We start from the raw sequence: 26,645 nt of genomic DNA on the forward strand, positions 1-26,645 counted from the left end.
AGCCAAAGATATGTCCCCAATAAGTGTCGTTGAAAAGCCTGCTTTCAAAAACCTCGTTAAGACGCTTGACCCTAAATATGAGTTGCCTGGTCGCAAGTTTTTTGCCGAAAAAGCTCTACCAGAGCTATACATATCAGAGAGAGAGAAGCTGGCCCACACGCTCACAGACGTGACTTTTTACGCGTCGACCACCGATTTGTGGCCGAGCAGGACGTGTGATCCTTATTGAAGTTTCACAGTACACTACATTGCCAACTGGGAGTTGAAGAGCGCGTGCCTTCAAACAAGCTTTTTCCCGGAAGATCATACCGGCGAGATATTGGCACACGGCTTGGAGGAAGTACTGGCAGCATGGAATTTACAACAAGCCCGTCAAGTCAGCATCACCACAGATAACGGGGCCAACATTGTTAAAGCTTGTAACCTGATTGGTTGGACAAGACTGCAGTGTTTTGGCCACCGGCTGCACCTGTCAATTGGTGAGTACTGGTATCCACCTAGTGGTAGTAAAGTCATCATTTATTTTAGATTTTTTTTTATCAGCCATGTTAAAATTGACTAGAATAAAAAAAAAAATGTGATTTATGCATATTCATGTGTATATTGAAAGAAAACTATTTGAACTTAGAGTTCATTTTAAAATCAAATATAAAATGTACAAAAGATGAAAAGATAATTATAAATTATGTTTGAAAAAATGTATTTGATGTCGCTGAAGAATTATGGATTTCTTTACAAATATTATAACATTAAAATGTTTGTTTGTTTTTAATCTCAGAGAGAAGTATGAAAGACCCCCGGATAGACCGTGCTGTCAGCCTATGCAAAAAGGTGGTGAGCAGCTTCTCTTTTAGCTGGAAAAGAAGGAGAGACCTGGCCAAAGCTCAGCAAGAGCTGAACATTCCTGAACACCAGCTGATCAGCGAGTCTCCTACCAGGTGGGGATCCAGACAAAAAAATTATAGAGAGGGTGCTGGAGCAGGAGCGTGCCGTTTCCAAAATCTTGGGCTCCGACAAAAAAACAAGGCATCTTGTTCTTCATTGGCAAGACCTGGAAGTCCTTGAATCCGTTAATAGGGCTCTAAAACCCCTAGTCGAATTCACCGATGCCTTATCAGGTGAAGACTATGTCACAGTGTCCTACGTCAAGCCTGTGTGCCTGCCACCAGTTCCCCTTCGGAAAGGGTATTCAGTACCAGTGGGAACATTGTCACATGCCAGCGGGCATCTCTCAAGCCTGAAACTGTGGATAGGCTTGTGTTTTTGGCACAGAACCTGTAGCTCATTTCATATGTTGCCACACACCTGTGACATGATTGTTCTTGTCCTGTAAGTGTTTGTTTTACAGTGACATTTCTGACCTTAGCTTCTTTTCTTCACATATTATTTGACAATTTTTTGGATTTAATGTTGTAATGAACAATGCAAACAAGATGCACTTTAATTTAGTAAATTATTATTACTATTTATTTGTCAGGGGTTGCTCAATGCATTTTTTTGTTGGCTTTGAGCTCTCTTTTTGTTAACCAGTCCTAAAAAACATGATGGAAAAAAGGTGCACTTTGATTTAATTTTGTATTATGATCATTATTCCTTGTCAGTGTTTTGAATGCACATTTGTTTGGCTTTGAGCTCTGTTTTTGCTCGAAAATAATTAACGGTTTGAATAAATGCTGTGCTGGTAAATCTAACTTGCTGTGATTTTCCTTTTCTTATGTGCAAGTTCTAAATTCTTCCAATAGAAAGCACTAATGAGTTTAAACAATATGTTGTTACATGTAATCTACATGCAGACTTATGTTTCAGGAATACTTGAATTATTATAACATGTAGTAACATTATGCCAGACATGGTTGAATCGAGCATTTATGATGTGCTCTAGAGGAGATTCAAAATATATATCGAGATATATATCGTGTATCGAGATATAGTAAAAAAATATCGAGATATTCATTTTGGCCCATATTGCCCAGCCCTAATTGGAGGTGGTGGTGGTATAGTGTTGGTGGTGGTGATTGGAGGTGGTGGTGGTGGTGATTGGAGGTGGTGGTGGTAGTGGTATAGTGGTGGTGGTATTGTGGCGGTGGTGGTACAGTGGTGGTGGTGGTATAGTGGTGGTGGTATTAGGGGGCTGCGGGTGCAGGCAGGCAGGTAGGACCCAAACGCAGACGGTATTAAGTAAACGGCACTTTATTCAAACCTAAAGGCTAAGGCACAGGAAACTCGGAACTCGGGAGACAACAGGGAACTCGGGAGGGAACAAGGAACACGGAACACGCAGGACTAACCACCAACACTAACCACAGCAAACCACAAGCAACCACAATGACAGCACAAGGAACAAAGGAAAGACGAGGGCTTAAATAACAAACACAACGAGGAACAGCTGAGACACATTAGGGGAGGGAACAGTAATCAACACAGGAGGGAAACACAGGGAAACACACACACCCTGACAGTACCCCCCCCTTAAGGGTCGACTCCCAGGCGACCCACGACAAGCAAAAAACAAAGAAAGTGAAACCCAAAACGGGTGGGTGGAGGGGCGCCAGGAGGGGGGAATCAAAAAAAAAATGGACTGGGGCAGAGCCGAGGGACGTCAGGCGGGCGGCCAGAAAACTGCCCCAGGGCAAGGCAGGGAGCCTCAGGCGGACGGCCTGGGGGCAAGCAGAGGCAGAGTGAAGGCGGAACCCTTCAGGAGGCCGGCGGCAAGGACGAAGAGGGCTCAGTCCCTCAGGAGACCTGCAGTGGCACAGAACCCCCTCAGAAGGCTGGCAGCGGTGAAGGCGGAACCCTTCAGGAGGCCGGCGAAGGCGAGGTAGAGGGCGGGTCCCCTCAAGAGGGAGGCCAGGTAGAGGGCGGGTCCCCTCAGGAGGAAGGCCAGGTAGAGGGCGGGTCCCCTCAGGAGGCAGGCCAGGTAGAGGGCGGGTCCCCACAGGAGGAAGGCCAGGTAGAGGGCGGGTCCCCACAGGAGGCAGGCCAGGTAGAGGGCGGGTCCCCTCAGGAGGAAGGCCAGGTAGAGGGCGGGTCCCCTCTGGAGGAAGGCCAGGTAGAGGGCGGACCCCCTCTGGAAGGCGGGACCCCTCAGGAAGGCAAGGTAGAGGGCGGGTCCCCTCTGGTGGAAGGCCAGGCAGAGGGCGGGTCCCCTCTGGTGGAAGGCCTTGAAGGGGACCCCCCCTCGGCAAGGTGTGGAGGAGGGCCCCCACAGGCAGGAACGGAGGGCGTGCCTCCCCTGGACGGTCTGGAGGGCGGACCCCCTCCGGCAGGAGCAGAGGCCGGTCTCCCTCAGGAAGGAGCAGGGGGCGGGCCCCCTCAGGCAGGAGCAGAGGCCGGTCCCCCTCTGGAAGGAGCAGGGGGCGGGCCCCCTCAGGCAGGAGCAGAGACCGGTCCCCCTCTGGAAGGAGCAGGGGGCGGGCCCCCTCAGGCAGGAGCGGAGGCCGGTCCCCCTCAGGCAGGAGCGGAGGCCGGTCCCCCTCAGGCAGGAGCGGGGGGCGGACCACCTCAAGCAGGCGAAGAGGCCGGTCCCCCTCTGGAAGGCTAGGAGTGGGCTCAGGAACCGGACAGGGCTCAGGGACCAGAGTCAGTGCGGGAGCTGGAGTGCCAGGAGGAACCGGGTGGTACCCCAAACTCACCACCCCCACTCTGATTGTCCGTAAGGGAGGAGGCTGGTAGCTGGGAACCGGGGGCAGAGGCTGGTAGCGGGGAACCGGGGGCAGAGGCAGGTAGCTGGGGATCAGAGGCTGAGAGCAGGGAACCGGGGGCAGAGGCTGGTAGCGGGGAATCAGAGGCTGAGAGCAGGAGCGTGGAGGCTTAGGCCGGTCACCAAAGTCCGGTGGCAGTGGCATGTAGCTCTCTGGCCAAAAGGTTGTGGGGTTGAGCAGCTCGACTGCCCACTCGGGTAAGGCGTCCTCCAACTCTGGCCTTGACGCAACAGCCCTGCACATACGCCCCAACACAGCCTCCTGCTCCTTCCTGCTGGGAATGTTCTCCCAGCCATCCATAGACAGGATTATCGTCACCAACAAATCCTCCAACTCACGGAAAAACAGAGCGTCCGCTGGGTCCAAACTTGGTGCTGTCATTCTGTTAGGGGGCTGCGGGTGCAGGCAGGCAGGTAGGTAGGTAGGACCCAAACGCAGACGGTATTAAGGAAACTGCACTTTATTCAAACCTAAAGGCTAAGGCACAGGAAACTCGGAACTCGGGAGACAACAGGGAACTCGGGAGGGAACAAGGAACACGGAACACGCAGGACTAACCACCAACACTAACCACAGCAAACCACAAGCAACCACAATGACAGCACAAGGAACAAAGGAAAGACGAGGGCTTAAATAACAAACACAACGAGGAACAGCTGAGACACATTAGGGGAGGGAACAGTAATCAACACAGGAGGGAAACACAGGGAAACACACACACCCTGACAGGTGGTGGTAAAGTGGTGGTGGTGGTATTGTGGTGGTGGTATAGTGGTGGTGGTGATCGGAGGTGGTGGTGGTGGTGATTGGTGCTGGTGGTGGTGGTGGTATAGTGGTGGTGGTGGGTATAGTGGTGGTGGTGGTATAGTGGTGGTGGTGGTGGTGGTATAGTGGTGGTGGTGGTATAGTGGTGGTGGTGGTGGTGTAGTGGTGGTGGTGGTATAGTGGTGGTGGTGGTGGTATAGTGGTGGTGGTGGTGATTGGAGGTGGTGGTGGTGATTGGAGGTGGTGGTGGTGATTGGAGGTAGTGGTGGTGATTAGAGGTGGTGGTGGTGGTGGTATAGTGTTGGTGGTGGTGATTGGAGGTGGTGGTGGTGATTGGAGGTGGTGGTGGTGGTATAGTGGTGGTGGTGGTATAGTGGTGGTGGTGGTGGTATTGTGGTGGTGGTGGTATAGTGGTGGTGGTGGTATAGTGTTGGTGGTGGTGGTATTGTGGTGGTGGTGGTGGTGGTGATCGGAGGTGGTGGTGGTGGTGATTGGTGGTGGTGGTGGTGGTGGTGGTGATTGGAGGTGGTGGTGGTGATTGGAGGTGGTGGTGGTGGAGGCGAACAGGTCCAGAGGTCACGTGTCCTTGAGGTGTTGACGGGGCTTGATGAAGCTGTCATTTGACGTAGGCTGTCAGGTGGAGGTGATCTAACATGGTGATGAAGCCGTCATTTGACGTAGGCTGTCAGGTGGAGGTGATCTAACATGGTGATGAAGCCGTCATTTGACGTAGGCTAGTGGTCAGGCTGTCAGGGGGTGGTGAGCTAACGACAGTCCGATCCCCAGACCCTTCAGCACCAGATGAGAACCACACCACCTGGAACATGGCTCCAAACTGGTTTTATCTGGTTCTCTCTGCTTCTATGATGGGATTCTAAAACTAAAGTAGAATTCAATAAAATCGCTTATGCAACATCTAGTTTACATAAACATTAGTCAATGACTCAAATTATTTAGAATGAATGTTCCTTTATTAGCAGGTAGGGGTTTGGGCGCGTAGGGCTAGGGCCAGCTTGCTAGGAGGCCTCCAGGCTTCGGACGTGGGGATCCTACCAGCACCAGCACACAGAGAACTGTACTGGGAGGCAGGCCAGTGTAGTGCTTAGGGTGATCCAATCCCAGGCCAACAACCCCAGTTAGACCACCAACAAACCACTCACCCTTGAGAAGAGAGACTAATCAATGAGCTGACTATGGTTGACAGCCTCCCTGGAACAGCCCCCCTTGCCCAGGGGGGGGTCGGGGCCTTCCGGGGGAAGGCTTTGGGGGCGAGCAGGTGGGGGAGCAGATGGGGGAGCAGGTGGGGGAGCAGTGCTGCGGGGAGAGGGCTGTCAGGAGGTGCAGATACGGACAGCCAGACGGCCTAACAGGCCAGCAGCAGAGAGTGGCGCTACAGACAAAGGTTGGAGCGGGGGCAGATTAGAGAGGGAAGCAATCAACAAGTCAAACACACAATCCGTAGCGTAGATGGCCCCAGGGTTGAGCTCTGTTGACACACCAGGGGGGAGTTTGGCTCTTTTGTGGATGCTTTAACACATAGAGCTTATTGGGTGGCGGGTGCATTCCAAAGGTCTTTGATGAAGAGCAGGGAAGAAAAAAAAAAAGGTGCCTTAACCTCAGAATCCCTCTAAATTCTCTTGCCAGTAAAGGTGTCATTGACACAGGTGTGAGTGTGATTAGCCTTTGCAAGCCGTTTGGAATGGGCCTCTTCTGACAAGTGGGCGTGTCCACCTAGATGTGTGTTGGATAGATGAGCAACGTTTGCTACAGTCCACTTGGTCGGCTGGTACACTGATCTATCCAGCACACATCATGGGGACATGAGGCAGATTTTCAAACCGGCTTGTAACGGCTAATCACACTCACACCAGAAGCGAGTCACAGATTAAAAAGTTGACACAATAATTTAGTCGCTTTGGATAAAAGCGTCTGCTAAAGCCCCTAAATGTAAAAATGTATACACTACACACATTTTGAAATTGATATCCACATTTTAACATGTATATGCACATGGCCCAGTGGGGGGGCTAGGAGGTGAGGACACATGTCGTGGGGGACGCCATACTAAAGGACCCAGACAGGCCGTGCCCTGGTGGGACGAGGCCTGTCCTGGAGTAACGGCCAGGGGGAGGGGGGTGTGGTGGAGGCTGGCCAGCCTCCGCCTGACCCCGGAGGAGAGAGACAGCAGATAGAAATCGTATCTGATGCGAACTACACCATAGAGCAGCTGATAGCACGGCCCATGTGACAGGGGAGATATATTGACCTCCTCTGGCCAGACATTGAACCACCAACCAGGCCTGGGGTCAACCACCACAACCACCACCCCGGGGAGTGTTCAGGAAGTGATGGATGTCAGACAGGAAGTACGGGCTGGTGGGGATGGGGCTTACTTTGTACAGTCTGGCTTGAGGTGGACAGTGGAAACGCACAGGTTCAGAGGTACTACAACACACTGGGGATACATCAAATAAAATAAAGACACAGGAGAAAATTATGACGGATTCTGAAGACCTTAGCAGAAAATTATTATTGTGTTGATTTTTAGGCGATATTCCAAAATCATGACCATTGTAGTTTGTTGCCTTAAAGTGAAAGCCACAAACATACACAGCCACTGGCAGACAGAGAACAAATGAATGGATCTGATGAGCTTGGAGATGGAAGGCTGGACATTAAGCCACAGAGAGCCCAGATAAGGTTCATCCACAGGGGCTCAAAAAGTGGTTTCAAGTGTGGGAACAGAAAAGAGCCGATTGAAGGATGGATTGATGATACAGCAAAGAAAATGAAACAAAGTGACTGAGTGAAAAGGAAAGAACGAGACAAAAAGACAGGCAGAGATAGAGAGAGAGAGAGAGAGAGAGAGAGAGAGAGAGAGAGAGAGAGAGAGAGAGAGAGAGAGAGAGAGAGAGAGAGAGCTGAAGTGACCTTAGTGATCCAGGTATCTGGTCTGAACAGGACACATCACACTGGCTTATCCGTCTCCATTTCCCTCGCTCAAACAATCCTATCTGATCCAGTCTCCTTCACCCATTTCCGCTAAAATGATATTCTCTAGAGGATTATTCCTGCTCCATTGTCGGAGGCTGCTGGCCAATAATGTCCTTGTCGTGTTGGTAGCGATACAGACCTAATCACCCTCTGTTTGGGCTGTGGTCACTGGATGAGGTTTCCACGCCTCTTGGAAAACCAGGATTTTATTGTCACCAAATTTATAAAATGTCCTGGAAAAGGCTATTTTCTAGCTTTTTGTTGCATAATATTTGTTACGTACCTGCTATAAAATCGACATCAGCTTTTTGAGCGCCTTGTGTGAGATGTTAGTGAACATTGTAATGAGATATCCATGGCTAAACTTTCATTGTGATCTGTATCTGGTGGATAGTAGCAATGTTCATGCTGATTTAAACTCATAGTTAGCTAGCGCCTTCACCATGGGGACTGGCTGTTAACCGCCTCAATATGAATCATTTGCTTCATCAAGACACAACTCAAAAATACGAGTTGTCTCATTTAATACAGAACCCGATGTGATCCCTGTTTCCTTAAAACATTATAAAACGAATTACACACTAGACGTTTATTCAACATTCATTAATTGCTTCATAACTTCAGCGTGGTAGAGAAGGGTAATTGTCACTTCTTTAAATATTTGGGGCCTATTCTAGTCCCCCACTAACCCAGATTAATTCAAAGATATTGGTTTATATGTGAAACTAAGAAAGTTTGCATTTGCGATGTCACAGTAACTCGAGTAACTAATCATTTTAATATTTGATTTTTTTTCCCCATGAGTGCCTTGAATGGCAAATCAAAGTATAAATAAGTCATGAAGAGTATACTGCAATCAAAGGAAATATTTAATCTATTTTGGATTGCCGCCTTATGAGTCCCCACTCCTGTAATTGGACCAATATCAAGTATTTGCTTCATTGCTGGCATTTCCCATCTTCTATCATATTTCTGGGGATAAATATGTGAATACACATGGAATAACTGGTATGAAGGAACACCTGGGGCCGGTTGCACCAACTGGTCTTAACTAAGCCTGGTCGTAACTGCTAAGACCTGGCTTTAGAATGGAACTAACGCCGGTTGCACCAACGGGACTTAAGCCTGGTCTCAACTACGCCCGATCTTAGCCATGTGAATGTTCCATGGAATTCGCATGTCACCGCGTTGCTAGGATACCTCGTGCCGACCCCTATTTACTATTTTATTTGACATGCTGTTGGACATTGAAATAAATAATTCATTATTTCATTCATTGTCATTCAACAATTGTGTTAATGCATAACAATAAAACAATGCAAACAAATGTAATTAAAATATGAAATTCTGTTGTCTGGTTTACAACGAGCAGGCATTTAGACGGGAATGGTTCTTTTTGACAGAAGCAATGCATTGAACATATTTAAATGACACAGAGCTAAATGAGTTGTTTTGAGACTGAAGGAGAGATCTTTTTAGTATGTCGGCCTATATAAAACAGATAAACATAATTAAAACAATATTCACAACTGATTAATAAGTTGAGAACGGACTGATCGGCCAGCGATATCTTCAACTGCAACCAATAACTGATTATGTTGATCAGTTTATGATCAGACAACCAAAGCAGTCGTAGAAAAAAATTCAAAATGAGCCAGCAGTGAAGACGGCAACATCAGTTGTATGGAATTATTTTAGTTACTGATTAGAGGACGTTGAACAAAAAGCTACTTTGTCAAGAGTGGCTTGCAATGTTGTTTAATTTGCCAACATTTTATTTCATTCATTTAATTTCGTTCATTACCATTAATGGTCTCCTCACAGGAGATCATTACAGGAATCAATGCAGTAATCAATGCTTTGCCTTAATGCCTTGCTCTACCAGTGGGAATGGAACCCCTAAACGTTAGTGTTAATGCCTTGCTCTACCAGTGGGAATGGAACCCCTAACCGTTAGTGTTAATGCCTACCTCTACCAGTGGGAATGGAACCCCTAACCGTTAGTGTTAATGCCTTGCTCTACCTTGCTCTACCAGTGGCAAGGGCGTAACCACGCATTCTTTGGGGGGGTCGTGTCCCCCCCAATGTTGAGAAAATACTAACCTGTCCCCCCCAATATACAGCAGGATAAAATGTAAAATATATGTTCTCTTTTTATGAACCCTGTCAATGGATCGGTCTCCTGTTATGTCTTATTTATTTTCAATTTATTTCCGTTTGTTAAGTGTGTGAATCCCCCCTCCTAATTGTACACTTGTGCGATTTAGTTTGAAACCACCTCGCGACTTTCTGCGTTGTCATGGTTACCCCACACTCTTTCTTCAGTGAGAGCCAAGAAAGTAAAGTTGAGTAATGGAGGATTTGAGGTTACCTAAAAAGCAGAAGAAACTGGACCAACAGCCAAGCATACGCAGTTTTTTTCAGACAGTAAGTAACTTGATACCGAGCTTTGAGTAAGCAAATAAAACGAGTAGCCTCGTAAAAGCAGAATATTAAATATAGCTCATGAAGGTCAGTCGCTGTTCTTTTGATAAAATGACATGGTTACGATGCAGGCAGCACAGAGAGAGAAGGAGAGAGACAGGCATGCTGAAAGCAGTGGCCAGACAGGGACATGCTCTGAACATGCAGGTGATCAGGTGAGTCATTTGAATGTAAGTAACGTTATTTAACGTGTTGGAGAGGAGGTAACGGACAATTTAAGGTTACTTAAAAAGCGGATAAAAGTGGACCAGCAGCCGAGCGTACACGTTTCTGATTTCAATTAGACTATTAGACTTCTCATTGTTAATACACACTTTTATTATAGAAATTAACCTGGACTTAAAAGTCCTCAGCAAATATTTTTGTTAAAGTCTGTACATCACAAAAGTACATCAGTAGTTGTCCTAATTAAAATAACATTAAAAAAACATGCTTTGGGTATGTGGTATTTTTCCATTGGAAGCTATCCTTTTTGCTACAGTACTACTGGAAGAGCATAATTGTAATTGGTAGGTGTGTTTAAGGTCAGTAAGCAACTAACCAAAACAAAGTGTGTGTGTGTATGTGTGTGTGTGCGTGGGGGGGGGGGGGGGGCGGGGCAGACATTACATTATTACATGCTTTGGGTATGTGGTATTTTTCCATTGGAAGCTATCCTTTTTGCTACAGTACTACTGGAAGAGCATAATTGTAATTGGTAGGTGTGTTTAAGGTCAGTAAGCAACTAACCAAAACAAAGTGTGTGTGTATGTGTGTGTGTGTGTGTGTGTGTGTGTGTGTGTGTGTGTGGGGGGGGGGGGGGGGCGGGGCAGACATTACATTATTACACTATTCCTTTAGATGTGAATTCAAATGGTCAATGTAGTCCTCGAAACTATATTCTAAATGTCCACATTTTCATATATAAATATAGAATTGTAGGCAATGCACTTAACAAATAATAATAAAAAATTGGACCCCCCCAATGTCTAAACCATGGTTACGCCCTTGACCAGTGGGAATGGAACCCCTAACCCAGCAGTGATAATGCCTTGCTCTACCAGTGGGAATTTAACCCCTAACCTGGCAGTGTTAATGCCCTGCTCTACCAGTGGGAATGGAACCCTAAACCCTAAAGTGTAGAAAAATATGTTTTACATTTTGAAGTAAGAGAGGAAAGCGGGTTGGAGAAGAGCCTTACCCAGTACAAACCCTGTACCTTTCAAACCTAGTTACTACATCTTACGTTATGAATATAATAAAACGTTAATGAATATTTTTTTAATTTTTAAAGAAATGTTCTATCAATCAAAAACCATCGATAAATTGTTTGTGACGTATAGACATTTAGTGTAGCTGGAGATAATTCACAGTGATCCTGTCCCCAGATTAACCTGGTTTTAATGCGGTTTATTTCCCTATCGCTGACATCAACGTTGACTGCTGGAGTTGTGTTGTTCTTGCATGCTTCTGAGTCTAGGCCTTAGGATTTGCTCTGGCCTCCTACATTGCGTGTCCAGAATGCAGTGGCTCAGGGTGGTGGCTCACGACGTCGGGCTGCTGATGAGGCCTCAGAGGGTGGGAGATGACATAGAGCGTGTGTGTGAGATGGGCTGCACTTCAGCGTAGATTCATAGAGGGATGGAAACCCACAGGCACCACTGTATTCCTTGTCATCCAAAATGAAATCCATTTTTAATATAAAGACTGTTAATTAAAGAAAACATTCAAAATTAATTCCAATAAAAATTATTGACTGTTTTTCCTTTCATGAAGTTGATTGTAGTTTGCTTTAAAGTTCTGCAGATTAAATTGTATTTTGTTAGCACCAATCATTCCAGACCTCTGACCTTTAAATATATCTTGTGGACCTTTGAGTTATAGATCTGAGAACCCCTGCTAAACACCTACATACCCGTGTGTGTGTGTGTGTGTGTGTGTGTGTGTGTGTGTGTGTGTGTGTGTGTGTGTGTGTGTGTGTGTGTGTGTGTGTGTGTGTGTGTGTGCGTGTGTGCATTTCATTCACCTCATTCACCATCATTCAGTGTAGCTGGGGTTGTTCCAAAAAATGTAACTCCGGTTTGCCCTCTGCCCAGCTCGGTGTCGGGAACAGGCTAACGGCGCATGGTGATGAAACACCTCATAAAACACCGATCAGTTAGCGCGGCGCTTTACGACCCAGCGCCAGGCTTCGCCCTTAGGCCCGGCCCGGGGGGGGGGGGGGGCGCTGGATGGCTGCGTCCAGAGGGCAGAGGGTTTTTTACTGTGGTTCTTGCATGCAGGGTCTTCACTCTGAAGCCTCATCAGGTCAGCCTTTCCCTACAGCCCGGTGGGAGACGAGGGGACCGGGGGATCTAGAGTCCAAAGGAGAGACAGCTCATCATTAGCTTGTAGACCCGCTGGAGGGCTGATCAACTACTGGCTGGAAGGATCAAACATAAAATAAAAAAACAAATATAGTCATCTTTGCTATAAAGTGATATTATATAACGTTAACTAAAGGATTTTGTGTATAAATCTCAGTATCAAACCATATTTAAACATTCATAGATAAATCATCACAGTCCTCAGAGAATGACAGCAATCGAAAGGGAAATGTACGGTATTATTTATTCAGATAATCACCTTCATTATATCCAAGGTACACACCACCACCACCACTATCCTAATTCATAAATAAATAATATGTCAGGAGAAGTATCTGTTTGGAGGCGGTTGATACCATGTCACTCTATTGATTACTCATTCCATTCTTCTATCTGGAAGATGTCCACAAATGATCTATGCCTGCCTGGCTCCGTCAGAAATCTCTATTCGGTCAGAAATCTAAATCTCGAATCGCTATTTGTTCGACAAGAGGATTTAAAAGTTTGTTGTTACAAAATATAGAAGTTTATCCTCTGCCTGACTGAGAAGTTTTTTTGTACTCTTGTACAAAAGTGCGGAGTGTGTTTTACTGGCCATAGACAGTGAGTTCCCAGCCAGCCTAATGGCAGAACCCACAGCAGCATAAAGAACCAGCTCTCAAACTGCCAAACTCCAACACCGGCTCATTTAGTTAAGACATTTAATTTGACGATGGCTTTTTAATTTGTTACCGACACATGGATCAGTACAAACGTCTCTGCATTCTCTCCCTCCACCTCTCTCCCTCCATCCTGCACCCCTCTCCCCCACCCTCTCCCCCTCTCCCTCTTCCCTCCCTCTCCAGGTTCCTGTCCAACTCGTCCTTTGAAGGCCACAGTGGTTTTATCTCCCGGGGCGGTGGTCCTGGTGGAGCATTGGACGCCGGTCAGAGCGTGGTGTCCGAGGCCCACCACTTCATCTGGTCCCTCCAGCTGGACCCCCTGGGCCAGCCCACCTGGACCCGGCTTGGCCGATGGCGCCAGGGGCGTGTCCTGATGGACCAGGGGGTGTGGCCGGCGCTCCGGGGTGGGGGAGGGGGCGGGGACTGGCGGCGCTCAGCCCGCCTCCACATGCGGGTGGTGACGCTGGTTGAGCACCCCTTTGTTTTCACGCGGGAGGTGGACACCGACGGGATGTGCCCCGCCGGCCAGCTGTGTCTGGACCCCCTAACCAACGACACGGCCGGCCTGCAGGGCCTCTTCCAAAACCTGGCGGGCCCTAACGGCACCGTGCCCACCCGCCTGAAGAAGTGTTGCTACGGCTACTGCATCGACCTGCTGGAGAAGCTGGCCGAGGACATGGGCTTCACCTTCGACCTGTACATCGTGGGCGACGGGAAGTACGGGGGCATGAAGAATGGGCGATGGACAGGCCTGGTGGGGGACCTGCTCAGCGGGGCGGCCCACATGGCCGTCACCTCCTTCAGCATCAACTCGGCCCGCAGCCAGGTCATCGACTTCACCTCACCCTTCTTCTCCACTAGCCTGGGCATCCTGGTACGGCGAGCTTGTTTCTGTTTGCTCTCTTCCTCCTCTGCTTTGTTGTTTGGCTGTTTCTTTGTTCTTCTCTGGTGTTTATTTTTTCTGGGATTAGTTTACTCTGTCCACCCAACATGTAAACATGTCTCTTTTCGTCTCTGTTTCCCTTGTCTGTTTCTCCATCTCTAACCTTCTCTGTCTCCAGGGCTCCAGACTGTGACCAAATGGTCGCATTTTGAGACCAAAATTTGAGAGTGTGCGACCGAATTTTCCATTTGCCCTCTTTTTTTTTTACACGTTAAACGTGGAAGGGGCGCGTCAATGAATCTGGAATCTTTAGCGGGCCAATGAGTGTAAGAAGGATAGGGAATGGCCGGTTAATGTGTCGAGGGGGAGGGTCCTAGAGATTATCGAGCGCACATAACTTAACTTAACTTAACAGCCATAAAACGGAAGCCATCCTTGTTGGCACGCCACATCAGCTCCGCTCCCCCACCATCACCAATATCACCTTCTCTGGCAAAAACGTCCCCCTTTCCACATCCGTCACCAACCTCGGTGTTAAAATGGACCCACAACTTAATTTTGACACCCACATCAAACACCTCTATAAGACAGATTTATACCACCTCAGGAACATCGCCAAACTCCGCCAATCACTCACCCTGGCTGATGCAGAGAAGCTCGTCCATGCCTTTGTCTCCTCCAGGTTGGACTACTGCAATGCACTCCTCATTGGGATCCCTGGCAAGAGCATCCAGAGGCTCCAATACATTCAAAACAGTGCTGCCAGGGTCCTGATGAGGGTGCGCAAGCATGACCACATCACCCCCATCCTGAAATCACTGCACTGGCTCCCTGTCTCACTCAGAATTGAGTACAAGGTCTCCCTCCTCACCCACCAGTGCCTTCACGGACTTGCCCCCCTCTACCTTCAGGAACTCCTCACCCCCCCGACAAACTCACGTACACTCCGTTCAGGATCCACTCACACCCTCCAAACCCGACATACGAAGCTGTGCACCATGGGTGATCGGGCCTTTTCTGCTGCTGCCCCTAGACTATGGAACGCCCTCCCTGACCACCTGAGGGCTCCACAGACTACAGCTCTTTTTAAACGGAACCTCAAAACCCATCTCTTTAAAAGAGCATTCAGCTAAACTTTCTTTGAGGTCCCCCCTTTTTTTAATAGTTTTTTGGTATTTTTTTCTCTGAAGCACTTTGAGATTCTTGAATATAAAGTGCAGTATAAATGAAATTTATTATTATTATTATTATTATTATTATAAACGTCTGTTCGAAGGAGAAAGATTTCACACAACCTGCTATGTGCGTTTACAACGAGCAAGCAAACTATTGCCTCGTTCTTCCGACCTTCGGCTAGTGTGCCAGTGCAAGTCATTCCTGCACGGGTCTTATTTTACAAACCCCGCATCCGCCCGTACCCGCAATACTACAAACCGCATCAGAACTGTGTTCCGACAGTAGCCCGACCAGACCCGCTAAAAATTGATATCGACACCCGACCCGCACCTAATGGAAAATTAGAAACATTAAACGTGAATTACACTATCTGGTGTTTGGCTTGGTGCTTTAGATTGTTGTGCAAAAAAAGCACATCATCCGCTGTTGACGGTTTTAGTTGACTCCTCCACTCCTGATTAACATATCCAGCACCGGTGAAGTCTCTCTCGCAGTCGCAAAACCCGCGCCCGACCCGCGCTGTTCAGGCGTCCGACCCGACTCGTTTCATCCAAATTGTGCGGGTCACCCAAACCAGTGCAGGACTCAGCTTCAGGTGCCAAAAAGGGCTTTTCACACGGGAGGCGTTTGTCGGGCCTGATAATGCATTCTCACTGGAGAGGCGAGCGGGCAGAGAGGAGGCTCAGCGTCCTGTCAAGCGGCACGACAAGGGGGCGCAGTCCCGTGAAACTGGCGCTTCCGTACTTGTCGAACGCATGCATGCTCAAACCTGGAATCCGTTGGGATAGATGAGAATCACAATAAAATGTGACACTGAATTTGATCTATTATCAAAATAGTTATTAGTATTATTAGTTATTATTGCTGTTTCTTCCACCTCTTTTTTCATTCTCTTTGTCTCCCCACCTCTCCGCTCCTTTCTCACGTTGGTGTGGTTGATTGTTTCTACTTATCTTTGTTTCCTTCTCTTTCTGGTCGTTCCCTATTTGGTTTTCATCCATCTTTTTGATACGATTCATTAAGGAGCAGGCAGGGGTCAGAGTGTCTTGTTCAAGGAGACCTATAGGTAGACTGAGAACAATTGTTTCATTTATTCATTTTCTTATTTGCTTAATCCTTCTTTCTTACCTTGAGTCTGTCCTTTTGCCTTTCTGTCTCTCTCGTTTACTCTGTCATTCCTTTACCTCTGCTTTCATCTCTTCCTCTCTTCCCGCTTGGTTTTGCAGTGTGTACGTGTGTGCTTCTGACCCAATCTCAAGAGAGCTAGACGGCCAATCACCGTCACCGAGTGTCTCCCCCTGACAGATGTTCAACTCCAAGTCTCCTCCTCTCAGCTCAACTCCAAATCACCATCCTTTCCTCTCTGCTCTCCCTCCTCATTCCTCACCTTTCCTTTCATCTTCTCCCACCCTTCCTCCCCCTTCCTCTTCCCCCTCCCCTCTGCTCAGAATCTCTTCTCTCTTTCAACCAGCTATCTTCTCCCCCCTCCTCTCCCTTCTCCCCTTTGCTCAGCATCTCTTCCTCTCTTTCCACCGAACACCCTCTTCTCCCCTCCCCCTCGTCCTCTCCCCTCTCTTCCCTTCCCCTATCCTCTCCTCTCATCTCAGTTTCCATCTGTCTGCTCCCCACGTCCCCTTCTCTTTGACCTCCGAGTCCTTCTGCAGTGTTCCCCTCTTCCCTCTCCTCTGCTCGCTGTGACAGGGCCTGACGCGCAGCCTGTTCAGACCACCATTGATTACACTTCAATCCACCTTTATTTGTTATGCCCTGGTTCATGATAAGTTTCATATATGAAAACGTGAATATATTCGATAGTTGGAAATACTGTCAATTGGTACTATTTTGTCCTAAATGGCAATGCAACAATGGTAGATTATTGTCTTACATGATGACTTCTTATCGTAAGTAGCAGGGAAAAAGATATCTTCCTCTATTCCAGCAGGAATTGAATGATTGAATGATAGTAGTTTGGTAAGTTTGTTTAAACTCCAAACACAGCCAACCAGTGGATCAGACGTCATTAGTAGCAGGAAGGGGTATGGCCTGGTGGATATGATCAGAGTCTAGAGGACAGAAAGTGAAACCTCACCGAAGATCAGAGAACAGCAAATTCTAAGCCCGGTTCTTCTGGTCTGTGAAGGTGTTGATCAGCCAATAAGAGCAGAGTACAGGAGGTTCTAACCTCGGCTCTGCTGGTCTATGTAGGTGTTGATCAGCCAATAAGAGCAGAGCACAGGAGGTTCTGACCTTGTCACCCCCCTCGCCCCCAACAGGTGCGTACACGGGACACAGCTGCCCCAATCGGGGCCTTCATGTGGCCCCTGCACTGGTCCATGTGGCTGGGCATCTTCGTGTCGCTGCACGTCACCGCAGTCTTCCTCACTCTGTACGAGTGGCAGAGCCCCTTCGGCATGACCCCCCGCGGACGCAACCGCCAGCGCGTCTTCTCCTTCTCCTCCGCCCTCAACGTGTGCTACGCCATCCTGTTTGGACGCACCGTGGCCATCAAGCCGCCCAAGTGCTGGACGGGCCGACTGCTGATGAACCTGTGGGCCATCTTCTGCCTGTTCTGCCTGTCCACCTACACCGCCAACCTGGCCGCCGTCATGGTGGGCGAGAAGACCTACGAGCAGCTGTCCGGCATCCACGACCCCAAGGTGTGTACATTCTGTACTGCAGGACGTACCGCACGGACATGTCTGCCATTTAACAGACGGACCAGCATCTAGACATGTATACATATAAACACAGATATACACACACAAAGGCTGCTGTCACCCTTGAGAGGAATGTTTATGATTTGCAGTAAATCTGTGGTTGAAGAAGAGTATTTTTCATTTCGGATTTCATATTTCAATTAAGGTTTTGTGGACCCATACAGTTGCACTTTACGTGACACTAAACTATATTAAAAGTTGAAGAGTTTGTTACCCTAAACACAGTGCAACAAGGAGTGACACCTCAACAAAACTAACACAGTGTAACCATGAGTGACACCTGAACAAAACTAACACAGTGTGATCAGGAGTGACACCTGAACAACACTAACACAGTGTGATCAGGAGTGACACCTGAATACCGAGAGGGTGGAATTAGGAGTGACAGCAAAACAACACTAGCACAATGTAATCAGGATCTTCACCTGAACAACATTAACAAAATGTTAACAGGAGTGACTTCTGAATACTGACACAGTGGATGCCATCAGCAACTGGATGACACAGAACTTTCTCAAACTAAACCATAACAAAACAAAAGCCATTCTCATTGCCACACCAGGGCCCCGTTTCCCGAAAGCATCTTTAGCCTAAGTGGATCGCAGAGTGGGTCGTACGAGCATCGTACAGTTTCCACACCGTTTCCCGAAAGCATCTTTGGTAACGAACCTCTTAAAAACGCTCACGAGTCACGAGTAGCTAACGAGTGCTCCGGGGTATTCGTAGGACGCTAAGAGCCTCGTTAGCCTACTATAGCCTCAGTGGCGTAGCCAGCGGACATTCCTAGTATTGAATGCGTTTTATTATAACACATTGGTAATGGTGTATCACGTGCGTCAGAGCCTAATGTGGGCCATTATGTTCTTAGTTTGAGAGAGACAGTCCAGGAAATGTTTGAGCAGGCAGGGCACTTAAAATGTGTGAGAGAAAGTGGGGGGGATTTGTGCAGACTGACATAGGCTACTCATAAAACGTAGCCTAAAATAATGTAAAAAAAAATTAAATAAAAAAATAATAAAAATATAAAATATAAAAAAAAATGCAAAGGAGCAGGCAAAAGGCTGGGGTATGGTGGGGATTGGTCACGTTGACGGGAATGTTTAGTGACATGTGGGAGGGTGGAGGGGGTTAAAAAAAAGTCTCAATCACTCTTCGACATGCATGCCAGCCGCGTAGTTATGAGGGAGGCCGTCCTTACACCAATCTTCCTCGTCGTCATCGTCCTCAATGTCCTCTGGTTCAACCAAAGCTACCCCGGCCTTAGCTGCAATGTTGTGCAACATAGCTGTCACACATATCACAGCGCATGACTTGGCCGGCGAAAACTGGAGCCCTCCGCTGGACTTGTGAAGGCATCTAAAGCGCAACTTCCACCTCCCGATCGTGCGCTCAGGATTAGGACTGATATATATGTCGGCCTAGGCTTAATCAATTGTGTTTTAATATCTTTAGCATTCATATTATTGCAATCTATTCTTTTCGTAGGCTACTCTGCGGTTGGCCTTGATGGGGAGGTATTTTAACCCTTTTTAACCCCATTTTCCTCCGACATTCCTGCGTCTCCCCCTGCGTCATAGCCCGTTTCAGCACCATGTCAGTGGACAGGTACAATCCTACGATCGTCTTGAGTGCAGCGAATGCGCGTTCACGTTAAGAGGAGTTTCGGGAAACGCTCCAAAGAAATTATCGATGGTTCGAAAGATCCACCTTTCAAACCATTTTACGAGCGAAGATCCATCGATATCGGGAAACGGGGCCCAGTCATGTTGAAAAAACGTAAACACTCTCAGTTATCCATCCCCGGCTTTTTCACCAACACCACCTCTGAAGTTAAAAACCTTGGTGTCTGTATAGATTCCACCATCTCATCACATAAAAAACGTCACCAAAACAGCTTTCTTTCACCTCAAAAACATTTCCAAACTCCGCCCCTCACTTAATCCCACCACTGCTGAGATTCATGCCTTCATATCCTCCAGACAACACTACTGCAATGCCCTTCTCTTCGTTTCTTAACAGACTACAATGCGTTCAAAATTCCGCTGCAAGAGTTCTCACCTGCACTAGGCCCTGGCAACGCATCACTCCCATCCTCCACCATCAACACTGGCTCCCTTTGGAATACCGTATTCAATTTAAAATCATTCTCCTTGCTTTCAAAGCACAACATAATCTTGCACCTTCCTATCTTTCTAACCTCCTGACCCCCTACCAACCACCTTGGTAGGGGGTCGTTTTTTCCCTCAAATTCTGTAAAAGTCATACTGAAGCCTATACCGTTAGTCGAAAACTCTTGACATTTTCAGGTATGGTTACCATTAACCCCCACTAACCATAAACCCAAATTTGTGGCCCCCAAAGGTGGCGCTATTGTAAAAAAAACGTGTATTAGGCTTATTTCTCCTCACCAGATTGAACTGGACTCAAAATTCGTTCATAATATTTGTTGAGTTTGTGTTACTATACTGTTGCAGCTAACGTTGCATTCGGAAGAAAAGATGTTGAGTCTTCTTTAGCCTTCGGCATATTTATTTAGTAACTGCAGCGGACACATCATTCTCATGGTCACGCTGCTATTTCCCCCCGCTCTACTACGACATCTCAGCCGGAACAATAAACTAATGAGGCAGATGCTGCGCCATAGCGCCTCCCCGTGGCACAAGCATATGCACAGTACATCAGTACATATCAATGTAAAACCACATCACATACAACTGAGGACATATCTTAACACCCCCACTTGAACTCAGGTTGCTATACTCTTAAGCAAAAACAAAACAAAAACAGAATGAATGTGAACCCCTGTCATACACATATCAATCCCCAAAAAGAGCACCTGCAAACTTCTCCAGTTTCAACTTATTCACAGGTTTATCAGCAACCATGTTATCAGTAGAACAATACATCAAAGTCACTCTTCCCTCATTCACAGTAGATCTGATGAAGTGGTACTTTATGTCGATATGTTTACACCTCTTTCTGTTTACAGGGTTTTTGGCAAGAGCGATTGTTCCCTGATTATCCTCATGCACTATAGTTTGTGTGTATTTGTAGTTATCTCTGCCTCCCAATAACTGCTCTAGGTATAGACACTCTTGTATGGTGGATGCCAGTGCCATGTATTCTGCCTCGCATGTGGATAGCGCAACGGTAGGTTGCTTTCTAGTCTTCCAAGAGACTAGGGAGCTGTTCTGACTAAGGCTCACACAGTATCCTGTGGTACTGCGTCTATCACTGGTATCAGCCGCCCAGTCTGCATCGCTGTAGGCCTGTATACCTAGCTCCTTACTGTCGTCTCTCCTAAAACTTAACCCTTTCTCTGCAGTGCCTTTGAGGTATCTTAGTACGTGCTTCACAGTGACCCACTGCTCCTCTGTAGGCTCAGCAAAGAACTGTGATAACCTGCTCACCACAAAACTTAGATCTGGTCTGGTACAAGTACAGGGTGTCCGCGGAGGTCTTAAAAGTCTTAAAAAGTCTTAAATTCATTTTTCTAAATTTAAGGCCTTAAAAAGTCTTAAATTCGTCTAAAATGTCATATGCTGGTCTTAAATTTATAACTCGGAGGTCTTAAATTTGTCGGGGCAGAGTAATTACATTTTTATTTTTCTCGCGGGACTTTTCGGGAAGAAGATGTACGAGGGGCTACTTTCTTGCTAGCTGCATATATAAACGGATGTCTGCGCGCTTGCTAGCTAGTCTGCAACAATGGGTAAATGCAAGTTCAACGTCAGTTGGCTGGAAGACGTCCGTTTCCGAGGTTGGCTAGCGTCCGTTGCCAACCCAGAACAGGCCAAATGCATTCCGTGCAAAAGTAGCCTACATTCAAGCTCGGCACCATGGGGATTAAGGCTGTCGTCAGCCATATGCAGAGCCAAAAACATAAAACCTCTGCCAGGAACCACACACAGACCCCAGCCATTTCTACGTTTTGCATCTCTGCCCCGGCGCCACCGCCGCAGACGGTCCGCGCTGCTAGCACTGACCTGAGGGTAGCATTTGGTGCGACACCAACACTGAAAGGGGAGGTGTTGTGGATTCTAAACACAGTGGTCAAGCACCAGTCATACAACTCGAATGAGGGGATAGGAGATCTCTTCGGTTTGATGTTCCCTGACTCTCAAATCGCGAGCACCTTTACTGCTGGAAGGGACAAAACGGCGTACATAACTCGCTTCGGACCAGCGCCTTTCATCCAAAACGAGCGAATCTGCAGTGTCAACAAGGCTGATTTTGTTTTGATATTTGAGACGTTGAACCACGCCACTAAAAGCAAGCAACTTGACGTGCACGTCCGATATTGGGTCGGAGATCGAGTGCATTCCCGGTACTTGGGCTCGCAATTCATGGGGCCCCACATATATGGGGGTAAAAGGGATGATGATACATAATATTTTGTAGACAATATGCAGAATCTTTTCACTTACGAATTAACACGGTTGGCTATTTTTGCCAGCACGCCACCCTAGCCATATTATGGGCAACCGTGTTCCCCTTGGCTGTGATTTGAACTTTGAATTCCTCGTAGGAGTTCATAATAATACATTGCTCGCCTTGGATGAAATACAACGCTCTTGCGCGATTTATTTTGCATAAGGGTGATTCAAATGACGCGAGAAACGCCCCTTTTATGTGAACGCGCATTGAACCTAAAGCGGAAAACCTGGTTCAACTAATTGAATCTAAAGTGAGCGTCGTGGTACCATTTAACTGTGATTGCGAGTTGCGGCTCTGTCGAGCCAGGTTTTCCCAAGAAAGCCTGGGTATGTTCAACGAGGTTCGTGGTATACCCCCCAGGTCTTACTGAAGGCATTTATTTAATGGTGAAAATATTATTAATAAGTGGCGTAAATATCGACGGTGCAACCGGTGCAGCTGCCCGGGGGCCCAGACGCTGTCTCCCCCCTCTCAACAACTTACAACTTGGGTGCACCATAAATACGTGCTGGTGCACCCAAATTAAAAATTTAGGCGCACCAGTGCACCCAAGGAAGTTAGTCCGGAGCCCTGGAGTATCACTTTATGTTCAATAAACAGGCAGAAAGTAAAATTGAATGAGTCTCATTGAGTGACACACATGCTATGCTTGGGTTGTAATACAGCGGGATCCCCCCCGCCATCGCGGGTTTAAGGTCTTAAATTTCATTCAAGGTGGTATTAAAAAGGTCTTAAAAAGTCTTAAATTTGACTAAATTTTTACAGATACCCTGAAGTAGTTAGGTAGATAAGACTTCCTACTGCCTCCCTGTACAGCCTGACATCTTCCATCTTTACTGCATCCTCAGTATACTCTAGCTTTTGCTCACAGGGTGTCTCTCTGATCCTACAGTCTTGCATATCAAAACGCTGTAGTATCTTGTTAGTATACCTTTCCTGTGACATCTTTATACATCCATCTGCCTGACTGAAATCGATACCCAGAAAATGTTTGCCTAAATCTTTCATTTTAAACTGTTCTGCCAGCATCTCTTTCACCTTTTTCAGTTTCTCTGTATTGCTTGCCGCAATAATCAAGTCATCGACCCATATGATTATGATCACCTTCCCTTCATTTGACTCTTGAGCATAAACACAGTGGTCAGCTAGGTTTTGTGTGAACCCATTCTCAGTTAAACAATTATGTAAAATCCTATTCCAATTGCGTCCAGATTGTTTAAGACCATAAAGTGATTTCTCTAGCTTATACACAATATCCTCTTTCTCTTGATAACCCTCTGGTGGATTGATGTAGATCTCATAGTCAATGGGAGCGTGCAAGTACGCCGTTTTCAGGTCCATTTGGTGCAGGAGTAAATTTTCCTGTACCGCTTTCTGTAGCACTACTCTAACACTCGTCAGGTCTGCCGTGGGTGAAAACGTCTCCCCATAGTCTACTCCCATTTTCTGGCTGTAACCCTTGGCCACAAACCGCGCTTTGTATTTGTCTTTTCCGTCTACATCAGTCTTAATAGCATAAACCCACCTACCCCCCACTGTCTTCTTGCCTATTGGCAGTGCTGTCGGGGTAAAGGTATTGTTCTCGTTTAAGGACTGAATTTCCTCATCCATGGCTTTTACCCATTGCTTTGAGTTAGCTGACCCCATTGCTTCCCCAAATGTCTGTGGAATGCCACACACCGCTCTGCAGCTGTAGTCTACCGTGATATGAACCCCATCGTGAACACAGTCATCAGTTATGAAGTCACCTAAGTAACTCGGTGTTCTCCTCTCTCTAGCTGGATATCTCCTACTCTCGGGTTCACCACTTGTGGCACTCTCCTGTGTGTGATTATGGTCACTAGACCGTGTTACTGTACCTGGACTATCACCATGAGCACTTCTACTTCGTACACTTGGCTCTGAAGCATTTTCTGTACTCCGACTGATCCCCTGGGTGATCTCTCTAGTCCTGGGTCTCACACTGTCATCGCCATCGCTTGGATCTGGCTCACCTGTCTGTGTCTGTTTTTCCACAGCTGCCTTGCTCACAAACTTCACTAGCCTGTGCTTTTGAACTTTGTTCTTATCTGGATGATACACCAAATACGCCAGGCTGTTCTTGTCGTAACCTACAAAACGCCCCTGGTCACATCTGGAATCAAGTTTCCCCTTGTCCTGTTTGTAGGTGTAGCATACAGACCCAAACTTTTGCATTTTGGATACATTGGGCTTCTTGTCGGTCAGCAGCTCACAGGGAGTCTGCCCTGTACACCTGTTATAACACCTGTTGCGTACCATTGCCGCTGTTTGTACTGCATATTGCCATAACTGCTTTGGTAGCGCACTTTCAACAATCATGCACCTACCCATCTCAAAAAGAGTGCGCCAACCCCTCTCTGCTGTTCCGTTTTGGTGCGGGGAATACGGAGCTGACGTTTCATGTCTTATATTGTTTTTCCTGAGCAGTGCCTGAAAATCACCGCATGTAAACTCTGTTCCGTTGTCGGATCTCAGGCACCTCACTTTCCCGTAAGGGGATATATCTGCTAGGAACTTTTCCGTAGCCTGTAATGCATCACTTTTCTTTTTAAGAAAATAAACAAACACTGCGCTTGAGTAATCGTCAGTAAATGACTGCGCATATTTGTAGCCATCTATCGACTCTGTGGCAACAGGACCGGCAAGGTCTGTGTGTACCATCTGTAAGGGAGCCTTTGCTCTAGTATCAGGGTCCCTATTTCTGGTTTGGGCAAACTTTCCCTGAATACACACCTCACACTCTTGTTCAGGCCTACCCATTTTGCCCTTGATCTGCATACCTTCAACATTCTGTAACTTAAGAACATCCTCATAATTACAGTGGCCTAATATCTCATGCCATGCTTGTATGTCGTGACATGCATTACACTTATCATTAGACTCAGTTTCAGTATGCAAATAATACATCCTGTCATAAACATGAATGTTAAATCTGGTACCGTCTCTGGTTATCAAGGCGTCTTTACCTTCTTTAAAGACAACTGTAGCCCCACTCGCAGTCGCCGCCTTCACCGAGAAGATGCATTGGGGGTATGACGGTACAAGTAAAGCGTCTCTCAGCGTCGCCTTGTGTCGCTGTCCTCTGCTGTCGATGATGGAAACCTCAGCATTTCCCCTCCGCTGAGCGACCCCGCTGCACCGGGTGCCATCTGCCAGCTCGACCGTGTGCTTCTCTGGCCTGAACGCACAGTCGAAACTTTTAAACATGGTGATGTCTGTGACGATATGAGAGGTAGCCCCCGTGTCCACCATCAGGCCCCTCTCTTGGATGCTGCGTGCCGGCTGTCGCTGGATCCCTCCGTCTCTCACCTGGAAAATGTAGTCCTCCTCAGCGTCTTCTGAAACTTTACTCACACCATCCTTTTTGTCTTTACTGTCCTTGTCCTTACGCCTGCATGTGGCATCTTTGTGTGTGTCACTTCTGCAAAAACTGCACCATGTCTTCTGTCGACACGCTTTCGCTCTGTGGCCTTTGGTGCCACACTTGAAGCACACCATCTCTGAGTCGTCTTTGTTCCAGCCACGCGCGCTCGTCTTGGTTGGCCGCCATCCAGTTTTCCCTTGTGTTTTCATCACACTATCGTTAGAGTCGGCTGCTTTTATCTTCTCTGTCTCTTCAAAACTACGCAGTTTAGTCTTGAAATCTGCAAACGTGATGTTATCGTCTGTATGTGCCACATATTGCAAATGGCTTGAAACTCCTTGAAAATCCTTTTAAAGCCATAGCAACTAGCAGGCTGTCTCCCAACGTTTCTCCCGCGTTCCGCAGTGCTGTGATGGCGGTTTCAGCTCTGATGATATAGTCCATTACACTTTCATCGTTAGCCTTGTGTAGCGATGTCAACGTGGTGTACAAGTTTATTATACGGGGCTTTCCCCTCCCCGCATAATACTCTCTCAATATTGCAGAGCCTTTCTTCCATTATCGGGCGCATTCCTCATAACTAATGAGAGGCTTTTGTCATCTAACAGCAAAATCAACTCTGCATAAGCGTCAGCATTTTTCTTTGTATCTGCTGCTATCTCGACTTCTGTCCTCGGTTCTCTTAACACAGTATCCTTTAGCCCTGATAAATGAAAGTGTCCCATCATTTTGGTCTCCCAAAGCTCATACTTCGTCTCGTCGAACGTCAGTCGAGGCAATCTCCTTCATTGTTCCGCCATGTTAGCCCGCCAGTCCTCTCAGCCAGCACCCCCGCTAGCACGCAGTCCGTTGCGGCCGCGACTCTCTAGCCGGTGGTAAACTTATCTTCCGAACGACTCCTGGGCCCATAACCTGTTGAGTTTGTGTTACTGTACTGTTGCAGCTAACGTTGCATTCGGAAGAAAAGATGTTGAGTCTTCTTTAGCCTTCGGCATATTTATTTAGTAACTGCAGCGGACACATCATTCTCACGGTCACGCTGCTATTTTCCCGCGCTCTACTACGACATCTCAGCCGGAACAATAAACTAATGAGG

General features: G+C 47.3%; 1 protein-coding gene across 1 annotated transcript in view; it reads left to right on the top strand.

Moving 5' to 3' along the window:
- Positions 1-26,645, top strand: part of grin3a (glutamate receptor, ionotropic, N-methyl-D-aspartate 3A) — a 106,540-nt gene that overhangs the window by 15,311 nt on the left and 64,584 nt on the right. Inside the window, exons 3-4 of the mRNA XM_060038834.1 lie at positions 13,135-13,825; positions 17,284-17,667. Of these exons, the coding sequence (XP_059894817.1) occupies positions 13,135-13,825; positions 17,284-17,667 (1,075 nt within the window). The remainder of the gene's footprint in view (positions 1-13,134; positions 13,826-17,283; positions 17,668-26,645) is intronic.

Source organism: Gadus macrocephalus, chromosome 19 (assembly GCF_031168955.1).
Source record: "Gadus macrocephalus chromosome 19, ASM3116895v1".
NCBI lineage: Eukaryota > Metazoa > Chordata > Actinopteri > Gadiformes > Gadidae > Gadus > Gadus macrocephalus.